General features: G+C 43.4%; 1 protein-coding gene across 5 annotated transcripts; it reads left to right on the top strand.

Annotated features, from left to right (window-relative positions):
- The first annotated feature begins 224 nt into the window (after positions 1–224).
- On the top strand, positions 225–16,663 carry golga3 (golgin A3). 5 transcript variants are annotated; one of them, XM_063897624.1, is made up of 24 exons: positions 225–303; positions 1,510–1,757; positions 2,963–3,106; positions 4,042–4,154; positions 4,550–5,283; positions 5,838–5,946; positions 6,463–6,769; positions 6,848–7,050; positions 7,129–7,266; positions 7,438–7,599; positions 7,686–8,054; positions 8,349–8,426; positions 9,655–9,918; positions 10,345–10,439; positions 10,682–10,898; positions 11,576–11,719; positions 11,894–12,091; positions 12,186–12,302; positions 12,523–12,662; positions 12,763–12,895; positions 13,387–13,509; positions 13,710–13,874; positions 14,634–14,800; positions 14,888–16,663. In XM_063897624.1, exons 2-24 carry the CDS (start codon positions 1,610–1,612, stop codon positions 15,066–15,068), a joined length of 4,449 nt encoding a protein of 1,482 aa, XP_063753694.1. In that variant the 5' UTR covers positions 225–303; positions 1,510–1,609; the 3' UTR covers positions 15,069–16,663. The 5 variants fall into 5 exon arrangements, with proteins under 5 accessions (XP_063753694.1, XP_063753692.1, XP_063753693.1 ...); XM_063897622.1 differs by having other exon boundaries at positions 2,963–3,232; XM_063897623.1 differs by having other exon boundaries at positions 2,936–3,106.
- The last annotated feature ends 1,011 nt before the right edge of the window (positions 16,664–17,674 follow it).

Here is a 17,674-nt window from a genome sequence, read left to right as displayed (position 1 = left end):
GCTTCATTTAATAAATGGTGCTTTGCGGTCTCCATTTGCAATATACATTTCTCCTTTGAATTATTATTCATTTTAAATCCAAGCATTGTGAGTTGTATGTGTGTGTGTGTGTGTGTGTGTGTGTGTGTGTGTGTGTGTGTGTGTGTGTGTGTGTGTGTGTGTGTGTGTGTGTGTGTGTGTGTGTGTGTGTGTGTGTGTGTGTGTGTGTGTGTGTGAGTATACCCCTCAGTTTGTTTCCCGTCGGACAGATAAGTGGACGGAACCCAAACAGCCACGTAGTAAAAGGCGAAGCTCGCAGAAAGGGTGAGCATTTACTGTCTTTTCTTACATTTACACACATTGTCATTTTAACATTTACTCATGGGGTTTTGTAACAAACTTGTGCGACATAAAGTAATTCGTTGATTCTTTTTAAATATTTAAGAAATCACTCTAGCTAGCGAGTTAGCAACGTTAGCTTGACGGGTTCCGCCGTAAACATATGAAGCTAGTTAGCTTTCTCCCTAGCTACTCTCGATTTAAGTCTACGCTTAGCTGTTTAATTAGGCTAAACTCTTTCAACACATGGATGCCATTTAACTGCATTTAAATATACGTTTATCAATGACAGTGTTATTTTTTTCTGACGGCTCACTCCACCGTTAAACGTAGCTAAACTCAGGCTAGCTCCCTGATCTGCTGTCAGATTGCTAACGTAGCAACCTCACATTGCAGTCAAAGGTGATCGTTTATAGCTAAAGCATACCTTTATGATATGACTGTAAACAGGCCGGAGTTTTGTGCAAAATAAACATTTGTTTTGTTCCTCTATTGTGCAATTATCATAATCTTTTTTTATGTGCAAAACATAATTTGGTGTCATCTCAAAACGCTAATATGTTCACCTAGATATTGAAAATGATCAAAGTACTTATTTGTCTGTATTTTCATTTGACTACCAATGTGTGCCTTTTCTCTTAGTCTTTATTATTGTTTGGCTTTTATGCCTGCTGTGTCATTTTTGCTATGATGCTATTAATTTCCCCCTGTGACAAATAAAGGAATTCTGTAGTCGATAGTTGCATACATTCACAATCTTTTGAAAGAGAAAATGCCAGATGGAAAGACAGACATTGCCCTCAATATACACTGTGCTCAGGACAGCTGAAAGGCCTGTGTGCTGGTTGATAAGGTGATGACCTGCCTTATCAACAGCTTCTTCACATTCCTGCTCAGATTTAATCTGAGATTGGATCAGGTCAAACTGAACCTTAGTTTTGTTCTGTTTTACAGAGTGTGTTGCATCTATTTATGTCTGAGTAAAGCAATTGAATGCAGGTTGCTTGGTAATCTATATTTAACACAATCTACTTAACTACCTAGCCTGCGTGTCTGCCCTTGACCCCTTTGCATCTAAATTAAAGCTCCTCTGTTGCATGAAACTACAACTTCTTCTGTCATGTATATTGATCTTTATAATGCTAGCGTAGTTATCGAATGGCTTCACCTGAATGTTTTCTCCCTTTTTAGTGATTCCTTGGACACTGCTCCCTTTCTCCTAAGAAGATGGTTTTGTGAGACGTTTTTTTCCAAAGGTGCACCAGCAGTGTTGTGACTGTTCAATTTCGTAATGGAAATGGATGCTAACCCTTCAGAAGCAACTCAAATGGAGGATAATCAAGAAGACCGTGTTATAAAATCCAAACTGGAAGGTGATACACAATTAATACAACAAGGGCTGGACAGCACACCGAACACAGAGGGAAATACTCATAATGGTGAGTACATGTATGAATGAGTGTCTCTATAAGATGTGATTAGGTTTCCCTGTTTACAGCATATGACCTGAAGTGATCTCTTTATATGACACCTCTTCTCAATACCACCAAGTGCAAAACAAACCAAGCTATGACTTTATAGACGTGTGTGACACCTGGAAAACTCAACGTCAAACTCAAATTTAAGTCAATCTGAATATGCAATATCAGAAAAGAAATGTCCCAGTGCATGGATCTGTCAGTTTATCCAATATCACAAGGATTTAAAGAACTATCAATCGTTTTCTGTTGGGTCTTATCATAATATATATCCCTACTGGAAGGATTTTATTCATGCTGTGATAGGATTGTTTCCAACGATGCTCCCTGATATGCAAAGTTCTTACCCCTGTAGGCAAATTACTGGAAAATCTTGTATGCCCACATGCATGACCTGTTTCAGTTGCTACTATGAGGCTGGGGGCCTTCCCCTGCTCCATGGTGCATGGCTGTTGAGCTGACGTGTTAAATGGATTTGAATCAGTCAGTTAGAGCGGGAAACTATTAGAGTCTGCACTGTTTGGGTGAAGGCAATGTGAAAGTGACTGAAAATATGCATTACCTTTAGATAACTCTAAAAGTGTGGGGACAGGAAATACTTTGATGTAAAACAAATGTGCAGCAAAGCAGAGAGACTCCACATGACTTCTGTGTTGAATGGTTTTGTGTCAAATCAATGTCCTCGTTCAAGCGCCATGTTGGTTTCATTTCCTGCTTCAATCGCAGTATGAAGGGGTTTTCCTTTTTTTAAATCGTAACTGTTTCGCTGTGTCTTTGTGGGTGTGGTTTTATTACATTTGCTTCTCTTTAGCCGGGGCAACATGAGCAAACAATCCCACACCACTGTCATCAGGTTTTAATTAAACTGTTGATCAATTCTGATTGGTGCCCAGACTCCGGTGACACCACTGCAAGCCCAAATGGAAAGTCTTGTATAAAATAATAAAAATGTTCCAGAAAATGATCCGTTTCCTTTTAGTAGATGAGCTAAAGAGATGCTTCATTATCCACGTGCTGCAAGAATGTTTCCACCCCTGCTGGTTTAACAGCGTCAGGCAGCCAGCTTGCCAAGTGGAATAACTTCCTCCCTGCAGTCCAGTTCACTAGAACTCATCAGGACTAATTGTCACATTCCTCAGGGCTTCTCTTCCCCCGTTCTCTTTCAGGGCCTGTCAGTTCGGAGGTGATGCCAAATGGAAACGGACTGGCGGAGGACTTTAGCGCTGCGGAGGACACCCATATAAATGGGCCCCTCCCTCCCCAGAGCACCAGCTCCCCCGTCAACTCCCAGACCCAAGAGCCCTCCCCAGGTTTGGCAGATTTTCCACCCATGATGCTAGAGAGGTCTGAGGGGGCTAGTGCTGAGTTCACGGTTCACACGGGCGACTCATTGCAGTCACTCAGGCTCAGTATGCCTATGCAGGAGACAGAATTGTGTAAGCATAAACTTGTGTGTAGTGAATGCCCCCTTTACCCCCCCCCCCCCCACCCCACCCCTGTATTTTAACCTGATCTGCTGTGGAATGACTAGCTTTTGTTGCTGCATATCCATTTAACTCCCCTGTTTGTGTATTGTTTGTACAGCAGCAGGAATCAGTGGGATTTCTTTTAGTTGTTACCATCTTCCTGCAACTCACAGACATCTGATTGCTTGATTTGGTGCTTCGTTTGAGAAACCGTACTAATGGCTGTGTTTTGGAACTAACCCCCTCCAGTATGATATCCTTTTGGTGGACAGGTTTTCCTTGTTCTCAAATATAACTCCTACTCAGAATATTTATATTTAACAGCGCATGAACAATCCTGTAGCGTCTATTTCGATGCACATGAGCATGACTAATCCAATGATTTGATAAAGCATTATAAGTCTGCGTAAAACATTGCAATACTGACTGCGTAGCTGTTGCATTCAGGACATGCTTATATATAGTCATACACAATCCAAGATATATGGGTGTAGCATGTACTGTAACACCCCTCCTGTAGTCTGCTCCTTAAATCTGCAGCACTTGTGTTTGCAATTTACCAGTCACTGGCTTTGTCTTGCACCAAAAACACGTTTCCTGTCCTGTGATTTAAATGGGAAACTCCAATTTGAATAATTTGTCGATAGTGCTCAAAGCTAGGATTGAACATTACCAGTCAATTAAAACCAGCTCTAGTGCAAATAAAGACCTGCAGTGTAGTCGTTCAGTGTGTGATAATGAAGACCATTCCTCTTTTTTTTCACCAATTTTCCATTCAGCCAACGAGAGGCCGTCGTTAGAGATGGAGAACGAGGAGAAGATCCGCCTGGATGCTCGCCGCCGTCTGGAGGAGCAGCTGAAACAGTACAGAGTGCAGAGACATAAGGAGAGGGTGAGAGAATAATGGAGGAGCTGCTCCTTCTTATGTCTGCCCTCCAGGCTCTCCAGTTCCAAAACCAGTTTGGCCAGCTTCTGCATTTTAACCTGACACAAGTATTTATTTCCGATGCTGTTTAAGCGGCTTTAAACTTCAACTTGTGTAGACTTTTCTCAGATGGAGTTGGCTGTTGACATGCTTTTTTCTTGGAAATGAAACCCAGAAGAGAAACCCTTTAATTAGTATAAGGCCACAGCTTTTCACTTTATACAAATGTTCAGCATTTCTGCAGTTTGGCCTAGTTTCTGTCCTCAATATTCCTCATTTGATTCATTGTACCAGATGTTTCTAGCCGGGCAACCTTGGGTGTTTTTCTTTTTTTTCTGATTGTGATTCATTTCTGTTTCCAGTCCCACCGCACCACCACCAAGAGCCGGCTCTTCAGCACCCTGGATCCAGAGCTCATGCTGCACCCTGAGGACCTGCCCCGGGCCAACACTTCTTCCATGACCACGGAGTACTCCTTCCTGAGGACCAGTGTTCCCCGCGGGCCCAAACTGGGAAGCTTGGGAATTCCCCCTGCCAGGGAGAAGAAGTCCAGATCACCCCGCCCGAACAAGATCCACTCCCTGGCTGACTACAAGTCTCCTGGGAACGATGGCCGAGGTGACGGAGGAGGAGGAGGAGGAGGAGGAGGAGGAGGAGGAGACAGCTCCATGAACTCCCTGCACTCCACCATGAGCTCAGTGTCCACCCTGTCGGAGGTCAGTGTGACGTCAGAGGGCAGCACCGGTCAGACGGAGGCCCAGCCCGGCGCCTCGCTCCAAACCGGAGACAGCGTGTCTGAAATTGACGGCAGTGAATCCGGGACAAGGCCGGGGAACGATGGCAACGACAGCGACAGCTCGTCCTACAGCAGCGTGTCGACCAGAGGGCAGTTCAGGACGCTCGCTGCGGCAGTGGAGCGGCAGCGGGGGGGCTACACAGTGGAGGGGAGGGAGATTGCCGCCGAAGCCATGGGTCAGTTCCCCTCCCTGCAGGAGGTGCTGCAGGCGGCCAGCGACGAGCGGCACCTGCTGGAGCTGGAGCAGCAGGGAGGAGGGACAGCGGAGCCGCGCAGCCGCAGGGACAGCTTCTCCAGCAGGTATTTGTCAACATCAAATCTAATTGAATGTTATTTATGTCGTCATAAATTCTCAGGAGCATCCGACACCCTCAGACCTTAAGCCCTTGAGATCCAATACCTTCTGTATGGCTTGGATGGATTTGTTCCTACGTTGCTGCACACGGCACACAATTGTACCTACATGATTGATTTCATTTGCAAAGCTACTTTTTTAAAAACATAATTGCAAGCTTAAAATCTTTGTATTAACAAAAGCAATCACAGTTTTCCTTTGGTGGTTGTCTTAAATGTTTAGTAAAATGCTCTTCTGGCTTTAGTAGATGTGGGTGAACTAAGCCTGTGGAAACCTTGAATGAATAGATCTTGTTATTTATTGCCTCTAACTTAGAAATCTTTGCCATTGTTATTTGTTACAGTAGATTACAGAATCAAAGTTAATGTGTTTGTACTTTTTTTCCCTTCTCAATCAACTAGTTGACTTATCTTTTGAGTACTAAAACATTTAGTCAACTCTGGGATTGATAAAGTCATTCTTATCTTTGTCTTGTCTTAATGTGTTTTGTTTGTTGCAGTGTCTCTTTGGAGAGTTCAGTGATGGGCCACGATGAGATGCTGCAGGTGTTGAAGGAGAAGATGAGGCTGGAGGGTCAGCTGGAATCTCTCTCATCGGAGGCCAATCAGGTAAAATAGCTGATTGATTTCTGAAACAATACTTTCCATACTCTTGCACACATTACCTTTCCACACATATTATGTACAGGATTGGACAAATTAACGTGGAAACCATGACAAAATCATATTATTTAGGATGCATTTCAACATAATTCAGCTGGAATATCTGGTAATAAGGAGCTACTTAAACCTATCTGGTTAATTGTGCCGCCTATATAAACAGACCTTGAGTTTGCACGGCATCATTTTACAATCTAATTAGTCTTCTCTGTAAAGTCTAACCCTTGATTGTGGAAAAAAAATCAACGGCTAAAGAATAAATCCAGGGAACCCACATTAACTACAACAATAATGGTATATATTTATTGATACATGAAGGTCTCTTACTTTAGTGAATATTGTGTACCATGTTCGGCTGTGCTTGTAAATTGTCAGAGCTGATACTGATATGAGGTCACAGTCGCATTAGTACATCTTCTAAAACTAGTGGGTGTAACCCTGACCACGCTGACTTGTTTCCTCCAGGCTCTCAAGGAGAAGACGGAGCTTCAGGCCCAGCTCGCCACAGTGAACGCTCAGCTGCAGGCGAAGAAGGCGGAGGCTCAGGTCAGCCAGGAGAAGCAGAGCGCCCTCACTGCAGAGGTCGGCACGCTGCGGCAGAGCTCCAGCCGGCTGGAGAAGGCCATGGTGGAGCTGCAAGGGAGTCTGGAGAACAAGAACGCCAGCCTGACCTCCCTCAGCAACGACCTGAAGGTGGCTGAAGACCAGTACAACCGGCTGATGGGGAAGGTGGAGGAGATGCAACACACTGTCACCTCTAGAGACAACACAGGTGAGTGACGGCGACCCAAAGATAGTGTTATGCGTTCCACACTGGCGGTTAAACAAGATGTTTTCGTCCTCCTTTCAGTCCAGGAGTTGCGTCAGCAGATGGGTGGTCTCCAGAGCCAGCTCCAGCAGGTGCAGCTGGAGCGCAGCACCCTGCAGAGCCGCATGAAGACCTCCCAGGCCGAGATAGACTCCCTGCAGCAGCTCAGGCAGTGGTACCAGCAGCAGCTAGCCATGGCCCAGGAGGCGAGAGTTCGGCTGCAGAGCGAAATGGCCAACATGCAGGTACGGTTGGGGCTGCTGGGATGGGTTTTTCCATATAGCTTTGACACACATGACACTGTGTTGTTTTATCTCCCGCAGGCTGGGCAGATGACTCAGATCGGTGTGCTGGAGCATCTGAAGCTGGAGAATGTGACCCTGTCCCACCAGCTCACCGAGACCCAGCACCGCTCCATTAAAGATAAAGAGCGGATTGCTGTTCAGCTGCAGAGCATCGAGGTATACTCAAACATCCCTTTCTTAATAAGCATCAACATTGCAAGTCCATGCATCCACTTCATCCCATACCTGAAGATCGTTACGCAATCAAGGACCTTAGATCCAAGCAGACGTTTCTAAATTACCCGTTTTTTAAATTGATTTTTCATAAATCTTGTGTCTGTGACGTAGGCCGACATGCTGAGCCAGGAATCCTCTTATAAGCAAATCCAGGATGCGAAGAACATGGTGGAGGATGATTTGCAGCACAAACTGGAGGAGTTTGAGGACGAGCGAGAGCACTTAACTAAACTGGCCAACACCGCCAGCACCCTGGAGAGGGAACTGGAGCAGGTAGTCATTTGTTTTCACTTTGTAAGGACAGAGAAATGTGTGTTTTCTCCTGCTCTAAACTAGGTTCCCCGCTCTGTCCCTCTTAGGCAAAGTTGATCCTTTCCCAGAAGGACGTGCAGCTGCAGTCTCTCCAGAAGGATCATCTGGAGCTGATGCGCCAGCTGACTAGCACTCAGGAAGACCTGCAGACCAAAGAGCAGTCCATCAACCAGCTGGAGGCCCGCTTCCTGGAGCTGGAGGCGCAGCTGGCCGAGCTGCAGACGGACGGCAGCGCCAAGGACGACAACATCCAGTACCTCCAGAACGAGAAGATCGTCCTGGAGGTGGCGCTGCAGGCCGCCCGGGCCGACAAGAGCCAACTGGACGAGGGGGCTGAGCGTCTCGGGGAGGATGTTCTGGTGGCTTCAGACATCTTGGATCAGCTCCGGCAGGAAGTCCAGGTCAAAACCAACCAGGTATGATACAGGATGGAGGAGAAATATCCCAAGGAAATTGATAATGGCAATGAAACTTGAAACTCAAGCTTAATTTAACCGTTCCGACTGATTTCTATTTGACTGTGTCTCTTTGGACTTCTTTATCATCCCATCTACTTCTGTAGTGACACATTGAGTTGCGTAATAGGGGACTTTTTAGGAATGGCTGAGCCTCTAGTGAAAATCCTGATTGCTCAATTATGCAGCCCTTTATTTAGGGTTACCTTTCCTGCAGAACGAAGTGAATAATTCTTGGTCCTTGCTTTATTACAGATTGAAACTCTTCAACAAGAAAACGGCTCCCTGAAGAAACACGCTCAGAAGCTGAAGGAGCAGTATCAACAACAGAAGGTCAGTCTTCCCTTTCCTCTTTCGGTACGCGATGTGAAGCTCTGTAGTACTGGGTGAAGTTAGTAGAATCCAGAGTATTTCTTATTGCTGTGGGAGGATGTTCTGTGGAGGCAGACGGCTGTCAGCTCAGCACAGCGCTGCTTGGCACGCCTCAGTGGATGGAGCAGAGGGTGGATGCTGCTTATTGTGCATCGACAGGCTGTCACAAAGAGGGTGGAGTTTATTGACAAAATGACAGACATGTGAATTGCATTGTGTTCATCTCAAGGAGTTTTTGAAGAGCATTCAGACTCATCAGGCGTTCATGTTTGTCCATCAGCATGAAGTCAGGACTACTTTCAGCAAACTGGTAGAACTAGTGGTACATAAAGCTCTGAGTGGGGAATCTGTGATGCTTGAGGTACTGTGGCATGCATGTTAAACTGCTGGTTATAGGGATACAGGATAGTAGGAAGCAAGTTACATTAAATATTAAGAGGCACTTTTTTATGTTGCTTTCTTTGTTTGTAGAAAAAAAGAGAATATTTATTTATTAAATCATAAATATCTGTGTCAAATGCCAGTGGCTGCCAGAATCCGCTTCAAGACACTGGTGCTGGCCTACCAATCTGTTAGGGGATCAGCCCCTCCCTACATCCAGCCCTATAGTTAAACCATCCAATCCATCACGTGCACTTTGCTCGAGGTCAGCCAATCGGCTTGCGAGTGTAACCCAGGTACCCCTCAATAACACACCTGTTTGCTATCCTGGCTCCTGATTGGTCATTGAGCTCCCCATTGACCTCAGGACAGCAGGAACTCTGCAGATCTTTTGTTGTAAACTGAAAATGCATCTGTTTCCATTCCATCTTGGAGATTAAAAGCACTTGTATAGAGTTAGCTTAGGACTTCTAACTAACTCACAAGCTCTTACTATGGTACGACTTGCTTGAAGTGAGTATATCTGCACTTTCCTTGTTGTTTGGAGTTTGATTCTTTAAGTTTTTGTAATTTAAAATACCACAGCTGTTGGACTGAACACGCCTGAGGTTGCAATCTCTTTCAGATTATTCTCTTTTATTACTTTTTCTGTAAGGTTTGGATGTATTTGCAATGTAGGACTCGAATCATGTTGCACCCTCTCTCCTGCACTACATCGACTGTGTGTTTTGAAAAGGTTTGTTGCCTGCTGTCTTAGACTACTGCAAAGAGGATGATGTCAACTTCTCCACCTCCATTGTCTCCACAGGTGATGGTGGAAGCCTACCGCCGGGACGCCAGCTCCAAAGAACAGCTGATCAGCGAGCTCAAGTCTACCAAGAAGCGCCTGCTGTCGGAGGTGAAGGACCTGAAGCAGGAGCTGCTGGGAGTCCAGGGGGAGAAGCAGCAGGCGGAGTTGGAGCAGGCGCGGCTGCAGAAGGAGGTGGTGAGGGTGCAGGAGCAGATGAACGACATGGAGGCGCATCTGACCACCATACAGGAAGAGAGGGGTCAGCTGGAGACCCAGATCCAGGTATCTAGAGATGTTTGTTCAACAGTTCTTATTAAATGCATGTAATGTGTGGATAATGTACATTAATGAACATAAGCACTTGAGTCCAGTGTGTCAAACCTGCCAGATTTAGCGATAAAGGCACATTTTTTATCTTCAGATCCCGGGATTTTGATGTCCTTTAAAGAAAGCAAGAGCACAGAAAAAAAACACTTGAGCACAAATAAACACATAAGCACAGTTACAGCATATATTAAAGGACATAATACACCCATAAACAAACACAAGCACATGCATAACCTTAGATTAAACCATGTTTGATTGTCCAATTCACGTCGCAACGTACTTGATATCTGGATGTTTAATAAGAGGCTGCAGGAGAAAATGTGTCTGCAGCTACAGTATGAATCCCATCATGATGATACATTTGTTGTCCTGCCACTCCAGACTCTGCAGTTTGACCGGAGCCAGCTAGCAGCCGTGACGGAAGAGAACGAAGGCCTGCGGAAACAGGTGGAGCAGTTGGAGGGAGAAGCCAAAAAGTGAGTCATGTGCTGCACAGAGAACCGGAGAGCTAGAAGGACTTGGACTGTGGAGTACATCTCTGTCATCCAGTGCTATTTATGAGTATAAATAAATGGCGTTGCTTATCATCTCCACATGGATATGAGTCAGTAAATGTGGTTTGAACGGTACATCCATCAGCATAATGCACTCATCCATATCCATAAATGTCATGTTAAAGATAAACAGTCCTTGTTTTTTACTTTGTGTTATTTCTCAGGGCCATCTCGGAGCAGAAGGTGCGTGTGAAGCGTCTGGGGACGGATTTGACCAGCGCTCAGAAGGAGATGAAGGCCAAACACAAGGCGTACGAGAACGCTGTGGGCATCCTGAGCCGCAGGCTGCAGGAAGCTCTGACTGAGAAGGAGACCACCGAGGCGGAGCTGGTCAAACTCAAGGCCCAGGTGTCGGAGGGGGGAAACAGCCAGGCCTTACAGGTACCGTATAAACCTTTCAACACATAGTGGAGTTTCAGTTTCATTGTTGGGAAAGTATCAGTACTATACAGTGTGCAGGCTCTGTTTGCACTCCATTGCAATTAATTTTTTTGTGTGTGTCTATCGCACTTAACAAACATCAGGAGGCCTCAGGTAGAAGGTGTACAAAGTTTATAAATCCTGTCCTACCTGAATAAAGTCCTCAGATATTAGTCCAACATCCTGCAAAACTAAGTAATAAATAGCATTCAGGGTTCCCACAATTATGGAAACCATGGAAGTCATGGAATTGCTCAAATCAAGGACATTTTTGACTGCCCAATTATTTTTTAAGCGTCCTTTTGATTTAAAAAAGTTGTTCCATCATTTTGGTGCAATTGTTAAAATGCCCTGAATATTTATCATCCTTATTTTGAGGAATATGTTCATGCAGTTATCTTATTCTACTGTAACAGCTTTCCAATTTTATAAATAAGGAATAATATTACAGTAAAAAAGCCAAATATAATTAAAAGAAATGTCCAAAGACACAAGGGCACCATGATGAAACGAACAGCCCTCGACTCATTTATTTATCATTAAATATTTGTCATTTCATCGTGAATAATCCTTGATAGCGGCACCTGTTCAGGGACTGCAGTGTATTGAAATGGAGTGTGTTTTTATTGGTCCTGCAGGAGAAGATTAAGGCTCTGCAGGCTGAGCTCAGGGCTGTGGCCCACAGCAAGACGATGCTGGAGAAGGAGCTGCAGGAAGTGATCAACCTCACCTCCACCGAGCTGGAGGAGTACCAGGAGAAGGTGATGGAGCTCGAGGATGAGGTAAACAACCATCGTTTTGTGTCTGTCTGTAAACACGTTCAGGTCTTTAATCAGTACTGCTCGTTATGTCGAACAGGAAATGATTGTTTCCTGTATTTTCACATCATGACGCATTTATACACTGCTACAATCACTCAATTCATTTTGTATTAACTACATGGATTGCTTCCACAGCTTCAAGAGGCCCGCTGCTTCAAGAAGAGGATTCGAAAGTTAGAAGATGCCAACAAGAAGCTGGCACTGGAGCTGGAGCATGAAAAAGGGAAACTGGCTGGACTGGCTCAGTCCCACAGCACACTGCGGGAGCACTCCAACATTTTAGAGTCGGCCTTAGCCAGGAGAGAGGCAGATCTAGTCCAGCTCAACCTACAGGTGAGAAAATATCCTAAACTTGTTATATATTTTATTCCAGTGTTGCAAAAGTAGAAGCAGTCGGTTGAGAAATGATGCACAATGTTGTGTTCAGGTTCAAGCTGTTCTGAAGCGCAAAGAGGAGGAGGACCAGCAGATGAAGCAGGTGGTGCAAACTCTACAGCTGGCCTTGGAGAAAGAGAAAACCAAAGTCAAAGACCTGAAGGAACAGGTAAGTTGAAATGCCTACTGCCCTCATTTTGCCTTTCAAATGATGACAAACAGTCTCTAATCTGAATATATTTGAGATCATTTGCTTGGCCAGGACAGAATAAGAAGCCTCTAGGAATAAAAAAGCGTGGTTGTGATCTGTAGTTCGTCTGGTCGCACTTCTGGAGCATTTGTCCTCTCCTGGGATCTCTGGGGTTGAACAGATATGTTGTCTCCTTTAGGTGGCGGCAGCGAAGGCGGAGGCAGCTCACAACAGACGGCACTACAGGGCGGCCATGCTGGAGCTGTCAGAGATCAAGAAGGACCTGCAGGCCAAAGAGGACCTGGTCAAAGCTCTGCAGAGTGCATCCCACAAACTACAGTGAGTCCATTAACATTTTGGATATGCTTTAAAAAACGAAAATCTATTAGTATGTTGCATAATCTGTGAAATGTATGATTGAATATGTGTTGCTCTGCAGGGCTCAGGATGAGCAGCATGCTCAGGAGGTCTCCAGATTCCAGGGGGAGCTGGCTGAGGCCCATTCCCAGCTGCAGATCCTGCAGAAACAGCTGGACGAGGAGCTGTCCAAGCAGCCGCTCACCAACCAGGAGGCAAGAGACTCAGACCTGAAATGAAATATTTATGGTGTCCTTAATTTAAATAACTTGGTATTGAATTATGATATAAGCAATGCAGTTAGTTTGATTTTATTTAGGATAGTAACATATTAAGCCTGTTTAGACAGCAATGGCTAAGTGGTTGTGAGTGACCATGCCTTGTTTTAGTGGTATAAGGACAACGACACAGACACCTTTATCATGTTTCACACAAGACTCCCCCCTTTAGGTCAGAATACAAATAAATAAGACAAGTAAAGTAAGAACTGGGATCTTTATGGAGGATATGTAGGAAGGTAATTCTCTTTGCATAGGAAAATAAAGGCCCTGATATCTTTGTGAACTTCTTTAAAGAGCCTGCATTTATTATACCACAACATTTTGATTCCTCTTTGATTATTGTCCTTGGTTTCATGAACGGTTTTAGGGTTCCAAAATGAGTTTCAGCCTCATCACTTGTTGTCTAACATTGTCTGCCACTTCAGGTGGAGGATCTGAAGTGGGAGGTGGAGCAGAGGCAGCGGGAGATTGAGACCCAGAAGCAGCAGCTGGAGATGATGGAGCAGTGTCAGCACAGGGAGCTGGAAAACCTCCAGAGAGCTCTGCAGGTAAGTACTCACTTCATCACGGAGCTTGATTCTTTACTAGATGATAAAAAGGAACAAGTGTTTGTGTTTTCAATGTTTGGTTCCCTTTGTTTTTTGGAAAATGCCTTTCACTTGGAATGGAGAGAGTTTGTTATCATAGCGATTCATATAAATGATTTCAGAGGCTCTGTATGATTAACAAAGCTCCCTCTCCGTCTCAGACCATCAAGGTGGAGCTGGAGTCGGTGCAGGACGAGCTGAGTGGCACCAGGAAGGACAAGTTCATGCTGCAGGCCAAGGTGGTGGAGCTGAGGAACAGCATGAAGACGCTGCTCCTGCAGAACCAGCAGCTCAAACAGGACCTCAAACAGACGCGGCTAAGAAAGGTAAGGCACCAGATATTCAACTGGGAAGAACATTTGAGTGCTTTTTCACAACGTTCTTCAGCCACAGCACCTATTGTTTACATTCTTGGGGGAACTGTGTATGTGTGCTCATTTACTTTTCATCCACCCCAATATATCCTATTGTCCAATAGGAATGGGTAGTGAAACCAGTTATGTAGCTGTGCAGACAGTGAACTAAAATTAAGCAATTAGTCCATATGATGATAAACAAGGTTGTAAGTGTAAATGTAAAAAGACAATTCAACAAGTATGGAATGTCTTTTCCATCAGCAGCTCTATGTTTTAAGCAAGCACATTGAACTATCTCAGCTAAAACTGTTGGAAACGAGCAAAAACAAAAGCTCTATATATAGTTTCATTATTTAGTGTAGCATGCCACATATCTTAAAATATCAGAAGCGTGGCTGCTGGCTGAGACAAACCAGCCGTACCTGCAGGCAGTGAATCACAGCAGCAGAGGGCAGTGTAAGAGTCAATAACATCCTCATAACATCTATTCGTATCTGTGGTGTGACCTTTGCCTATTTATATACTGGTCAGGCTCTACTGTTAAGCCCCTCTTTCATTGTATCGGCCTGAGGGCTTTGAGTATTTAACCTTTAAAAATAGTATGCCAGTTCTATGATGAGTAATCCTGACAAACCCTCTCCTTAGAAACACTTAAAGGCCAGTGGTGTAAGTGTAAATCCAAATAAGCAATGCCTGCTGTAGATGACAGCTTTGATTTGTTTGGAGCAGCAGCGCATGGAGCTGAAGAGTGACGGGAACCCATCGAACCCAGTGACACCGGTTAAGATCCCAGACTGCCCAGTGCCAGCCTCCCTGTTGGATGAGTTGTTAAAACCATCGACTTCCGTCAACAAGGAGCCCCTCAACAACCTGCACAACTGTCTACGGCATCTCAAGTAAGCGTCTTATTCTCCTTTATCGTAAATCAGAATCACGTTGATTAGGAACTATGAACTGAATGTGTGTAATGTGTTTTTACTCAGGGAGGAGATGGACATTCTCCAGAAGCAGATGGAAGAGCACACAGTGACAGTACATGAGTCGATGAACTCGTGGACAAACGCAGAGGAGGATCAACTGGAGCTGGAAAACAACATCTCCAAGTCCCCATTAAACAACATGGTGGTGGAAAATAACAATGAAGCAGAGCCGCAGCCGCAGTGATGACAGAAGAAGAACTTTTCTCAGGCCATTAGAGGGAGCGTGGAGTTTTATCCACAAAGGCACTTTTGAAGATTCCCTTTTTCTCTTATCTTAACGATTGCTGCCAACATTTGGCGTTCTCCCATCAGCACAGAAGTGCTTTCGAAAAGTAATACTTTATATACCATAGCTTTATTCTTTTCCTCTTTATTTGACAGTTATTATATTTTTTATGCTATTGTCACATTTATTTATTTCAGGAAAGAGAAATGATCTGACAGCCTCTCCAAGAGGATCACTTATCTTAAGTTTTGTTATCATAGACACCAGTTAGAGTAATAGTTTGAGCATGTTTTCCTTTTGAGTCTGCATTCATTTTCCACTTAAAGCTATTACGACATCATCCTCCTGGTAATGTTCAGTCCGTGGCTTTGAATGCTGCTTCATGATGGCTGACATTATTTGAAAAAAGTGTTTTTGGTGACAACCCGTGAGTCTGTCTCCAGATTGGCTGTGAACTGTTCTTCCATTTCTTTGTGCCTGTGTGAGTGGAGTCAGTCATCTAGGATTTGACTGACATGGTTAAACATCAACGGTTTCTAAGCCGAGACATCTCCTTTTCATGAAGTCATGCAGAATCGTGGTTTTGTATTTTCCGCTTGTTCTAATGCAGTGTTTCTTCTACGTTCGTTGTTACCATATCACCACGGGTTCTTAAACCCTAAAACATTAATCTCAGTTATATATGGGGGTGTTTCTCTAGCATGGACTGCAGTAACAAAAAAAAAAAAGCCTTAAGCGATCTTTAATATGCTGTTAAGGACTAAGTGGGTTCGACTGTGCATATTCCTCCTGAGGGTGTGTGCGAGATATGTTAACGTGTTTGTGTGTGTGAACCCTTACTGAAGAATGGTTTATGTAAAATAAGTGGAAATGATCCAAAACTGACGGGGAGAGAAAGTTGTGCGACGAAGCAGAAACGTCACTACTTCGTGCAAGCAGATGTTACATTTGGTACATATTGTATTTACAACCCCTTAAATCAGATACTTGTTTTATGGCTGTTTCATGGGGGCATTTTGGGATAAGTTAATTGTTTCCAGAGGTTAATATATGAATACGTTCTTTCTTTTTTGTATGATTGTAAATCCATAATTGTTTAATAGTGTAACTAAGATGAAATATCAAATGCAAAAACCGTACAGCTGCACTAATATGTTAAAGCAGACGGGGCCATTGGATGGTACGCACAAGCGTTCTGCATGCGACTGTGCTGCAGCTGCTGAGGCTCATTCCCACATTTAAAACACTTTTTTTTTTTACCACCATTGTATGCTAATAAATTTCCAAAGGGACAATAAATATTCTAAGGGAGAATGCTTACTGAGGCAACTAATATATATATCTTGAAAATACTGTGTTCTGATAAAAAGATTGGACTCTATCTCCCAGACTACCCTTCACTGTAACGTTGGGTAGTGTGTAGTGATGGCTGCGCTCATGCTGCTGTATTTGCTTTTCTTTCTCTTTAAAGATTGGAATTGATTCATTCCTTTTTAACATGTGTGTTGGGAGATGTGATTGTATTTATCATAAAATTGCACTATTCATCCGTACTTATAGTTTGTTCTGAATTATTTCCAGTGTTAGAAAGTATATTAACTTGCTGTACTTAAGTGCACTTTTGAGGTACTTTACCCGAGTACTTTCATTATATACTACTTTATACTTCTACTATACTACATTTTGGAAGCCAATTATGTACTTTTGACTCCACTTCATTTACTTTACAGATTTATTGACTAGTTTCTTTATAAATTCTGCTTTTGCCACACAATATTTAGGAAAAACTCTTCAAATATGATAGTGATTAAACCATCCAACATTGTGTTTAGGGAACTAAAACCATGAGTCGGTTACCAGAAAATTAGAGTCAAGATAATTTTTGATCACAATTCCAGCTTCTTAAATGTGAAGATTTAAAAAAATGAAAATATGTCTAACAGTTTAGTTATTGTAGTATTTTAACAGTGTGGTATTAGTACTTTTACTCAAGTATAGAATCTGAATGCTTAAGTCACTGAGTAGATTTACTCAAGTACTGTACTTGAGTAAAATGTTGAGGTACTTGTACTTTACATGAGTATTTCCATTTCCTGCTACTTTGCACTTTTACGCCAATACAATTCAGATATATCGAGTACTAAAAGGGAAGTACCTTTAGTTACTTTACAGATTTTGATTAATGATGGTAAATATAATCTCCCTTAAATCAGACTGTAGTTCACCTGCAGTAAATCCAGCAGCTACCCTGCAGTATACAAAGCCATTAGAACTAGCTGCACCTTTACCAGCTCTGAGAACACTTTAATGATCAATCATTATAAAACATATCAGAGATATTATTCTGAAATGGACCAATCAGACAATGACTACTTTTACTGTCGCTACTTTAAGTACATTTAGAGGAGAGTACTTTCTACTTTCACTGGAGGAACATTTAGAATACTTTTACTGTGACAGAGTATTCCTACACTCTGGTACTTCTACTTTACTCAAGTACAAGATCTGAGTACTTCTACTTTACTCAAGTACAAGATCTGAGTACTTCTACTTTACTCAAGTAC

Source organism: Eleginops maclovinus, chromosome 12 (genome assembly GCF_036324505.1).
Source record: "Eleginops maclovinus isolate JMC-PN-2008 ecotype Puerto Natales chromosome 12, JC_Emac_rtc_rv5, whole genome shotgun sequence".
NCBI classification, from domain to species: Eukaryota; Metazoa; Chordata; class Actinopteri; order Perciformes; family Eleginopidae; genus Eleginops; species Eleginops maclovinus.
This window is presented reverse-complemented; position numbering and strand designations above follow the sequence as displayed.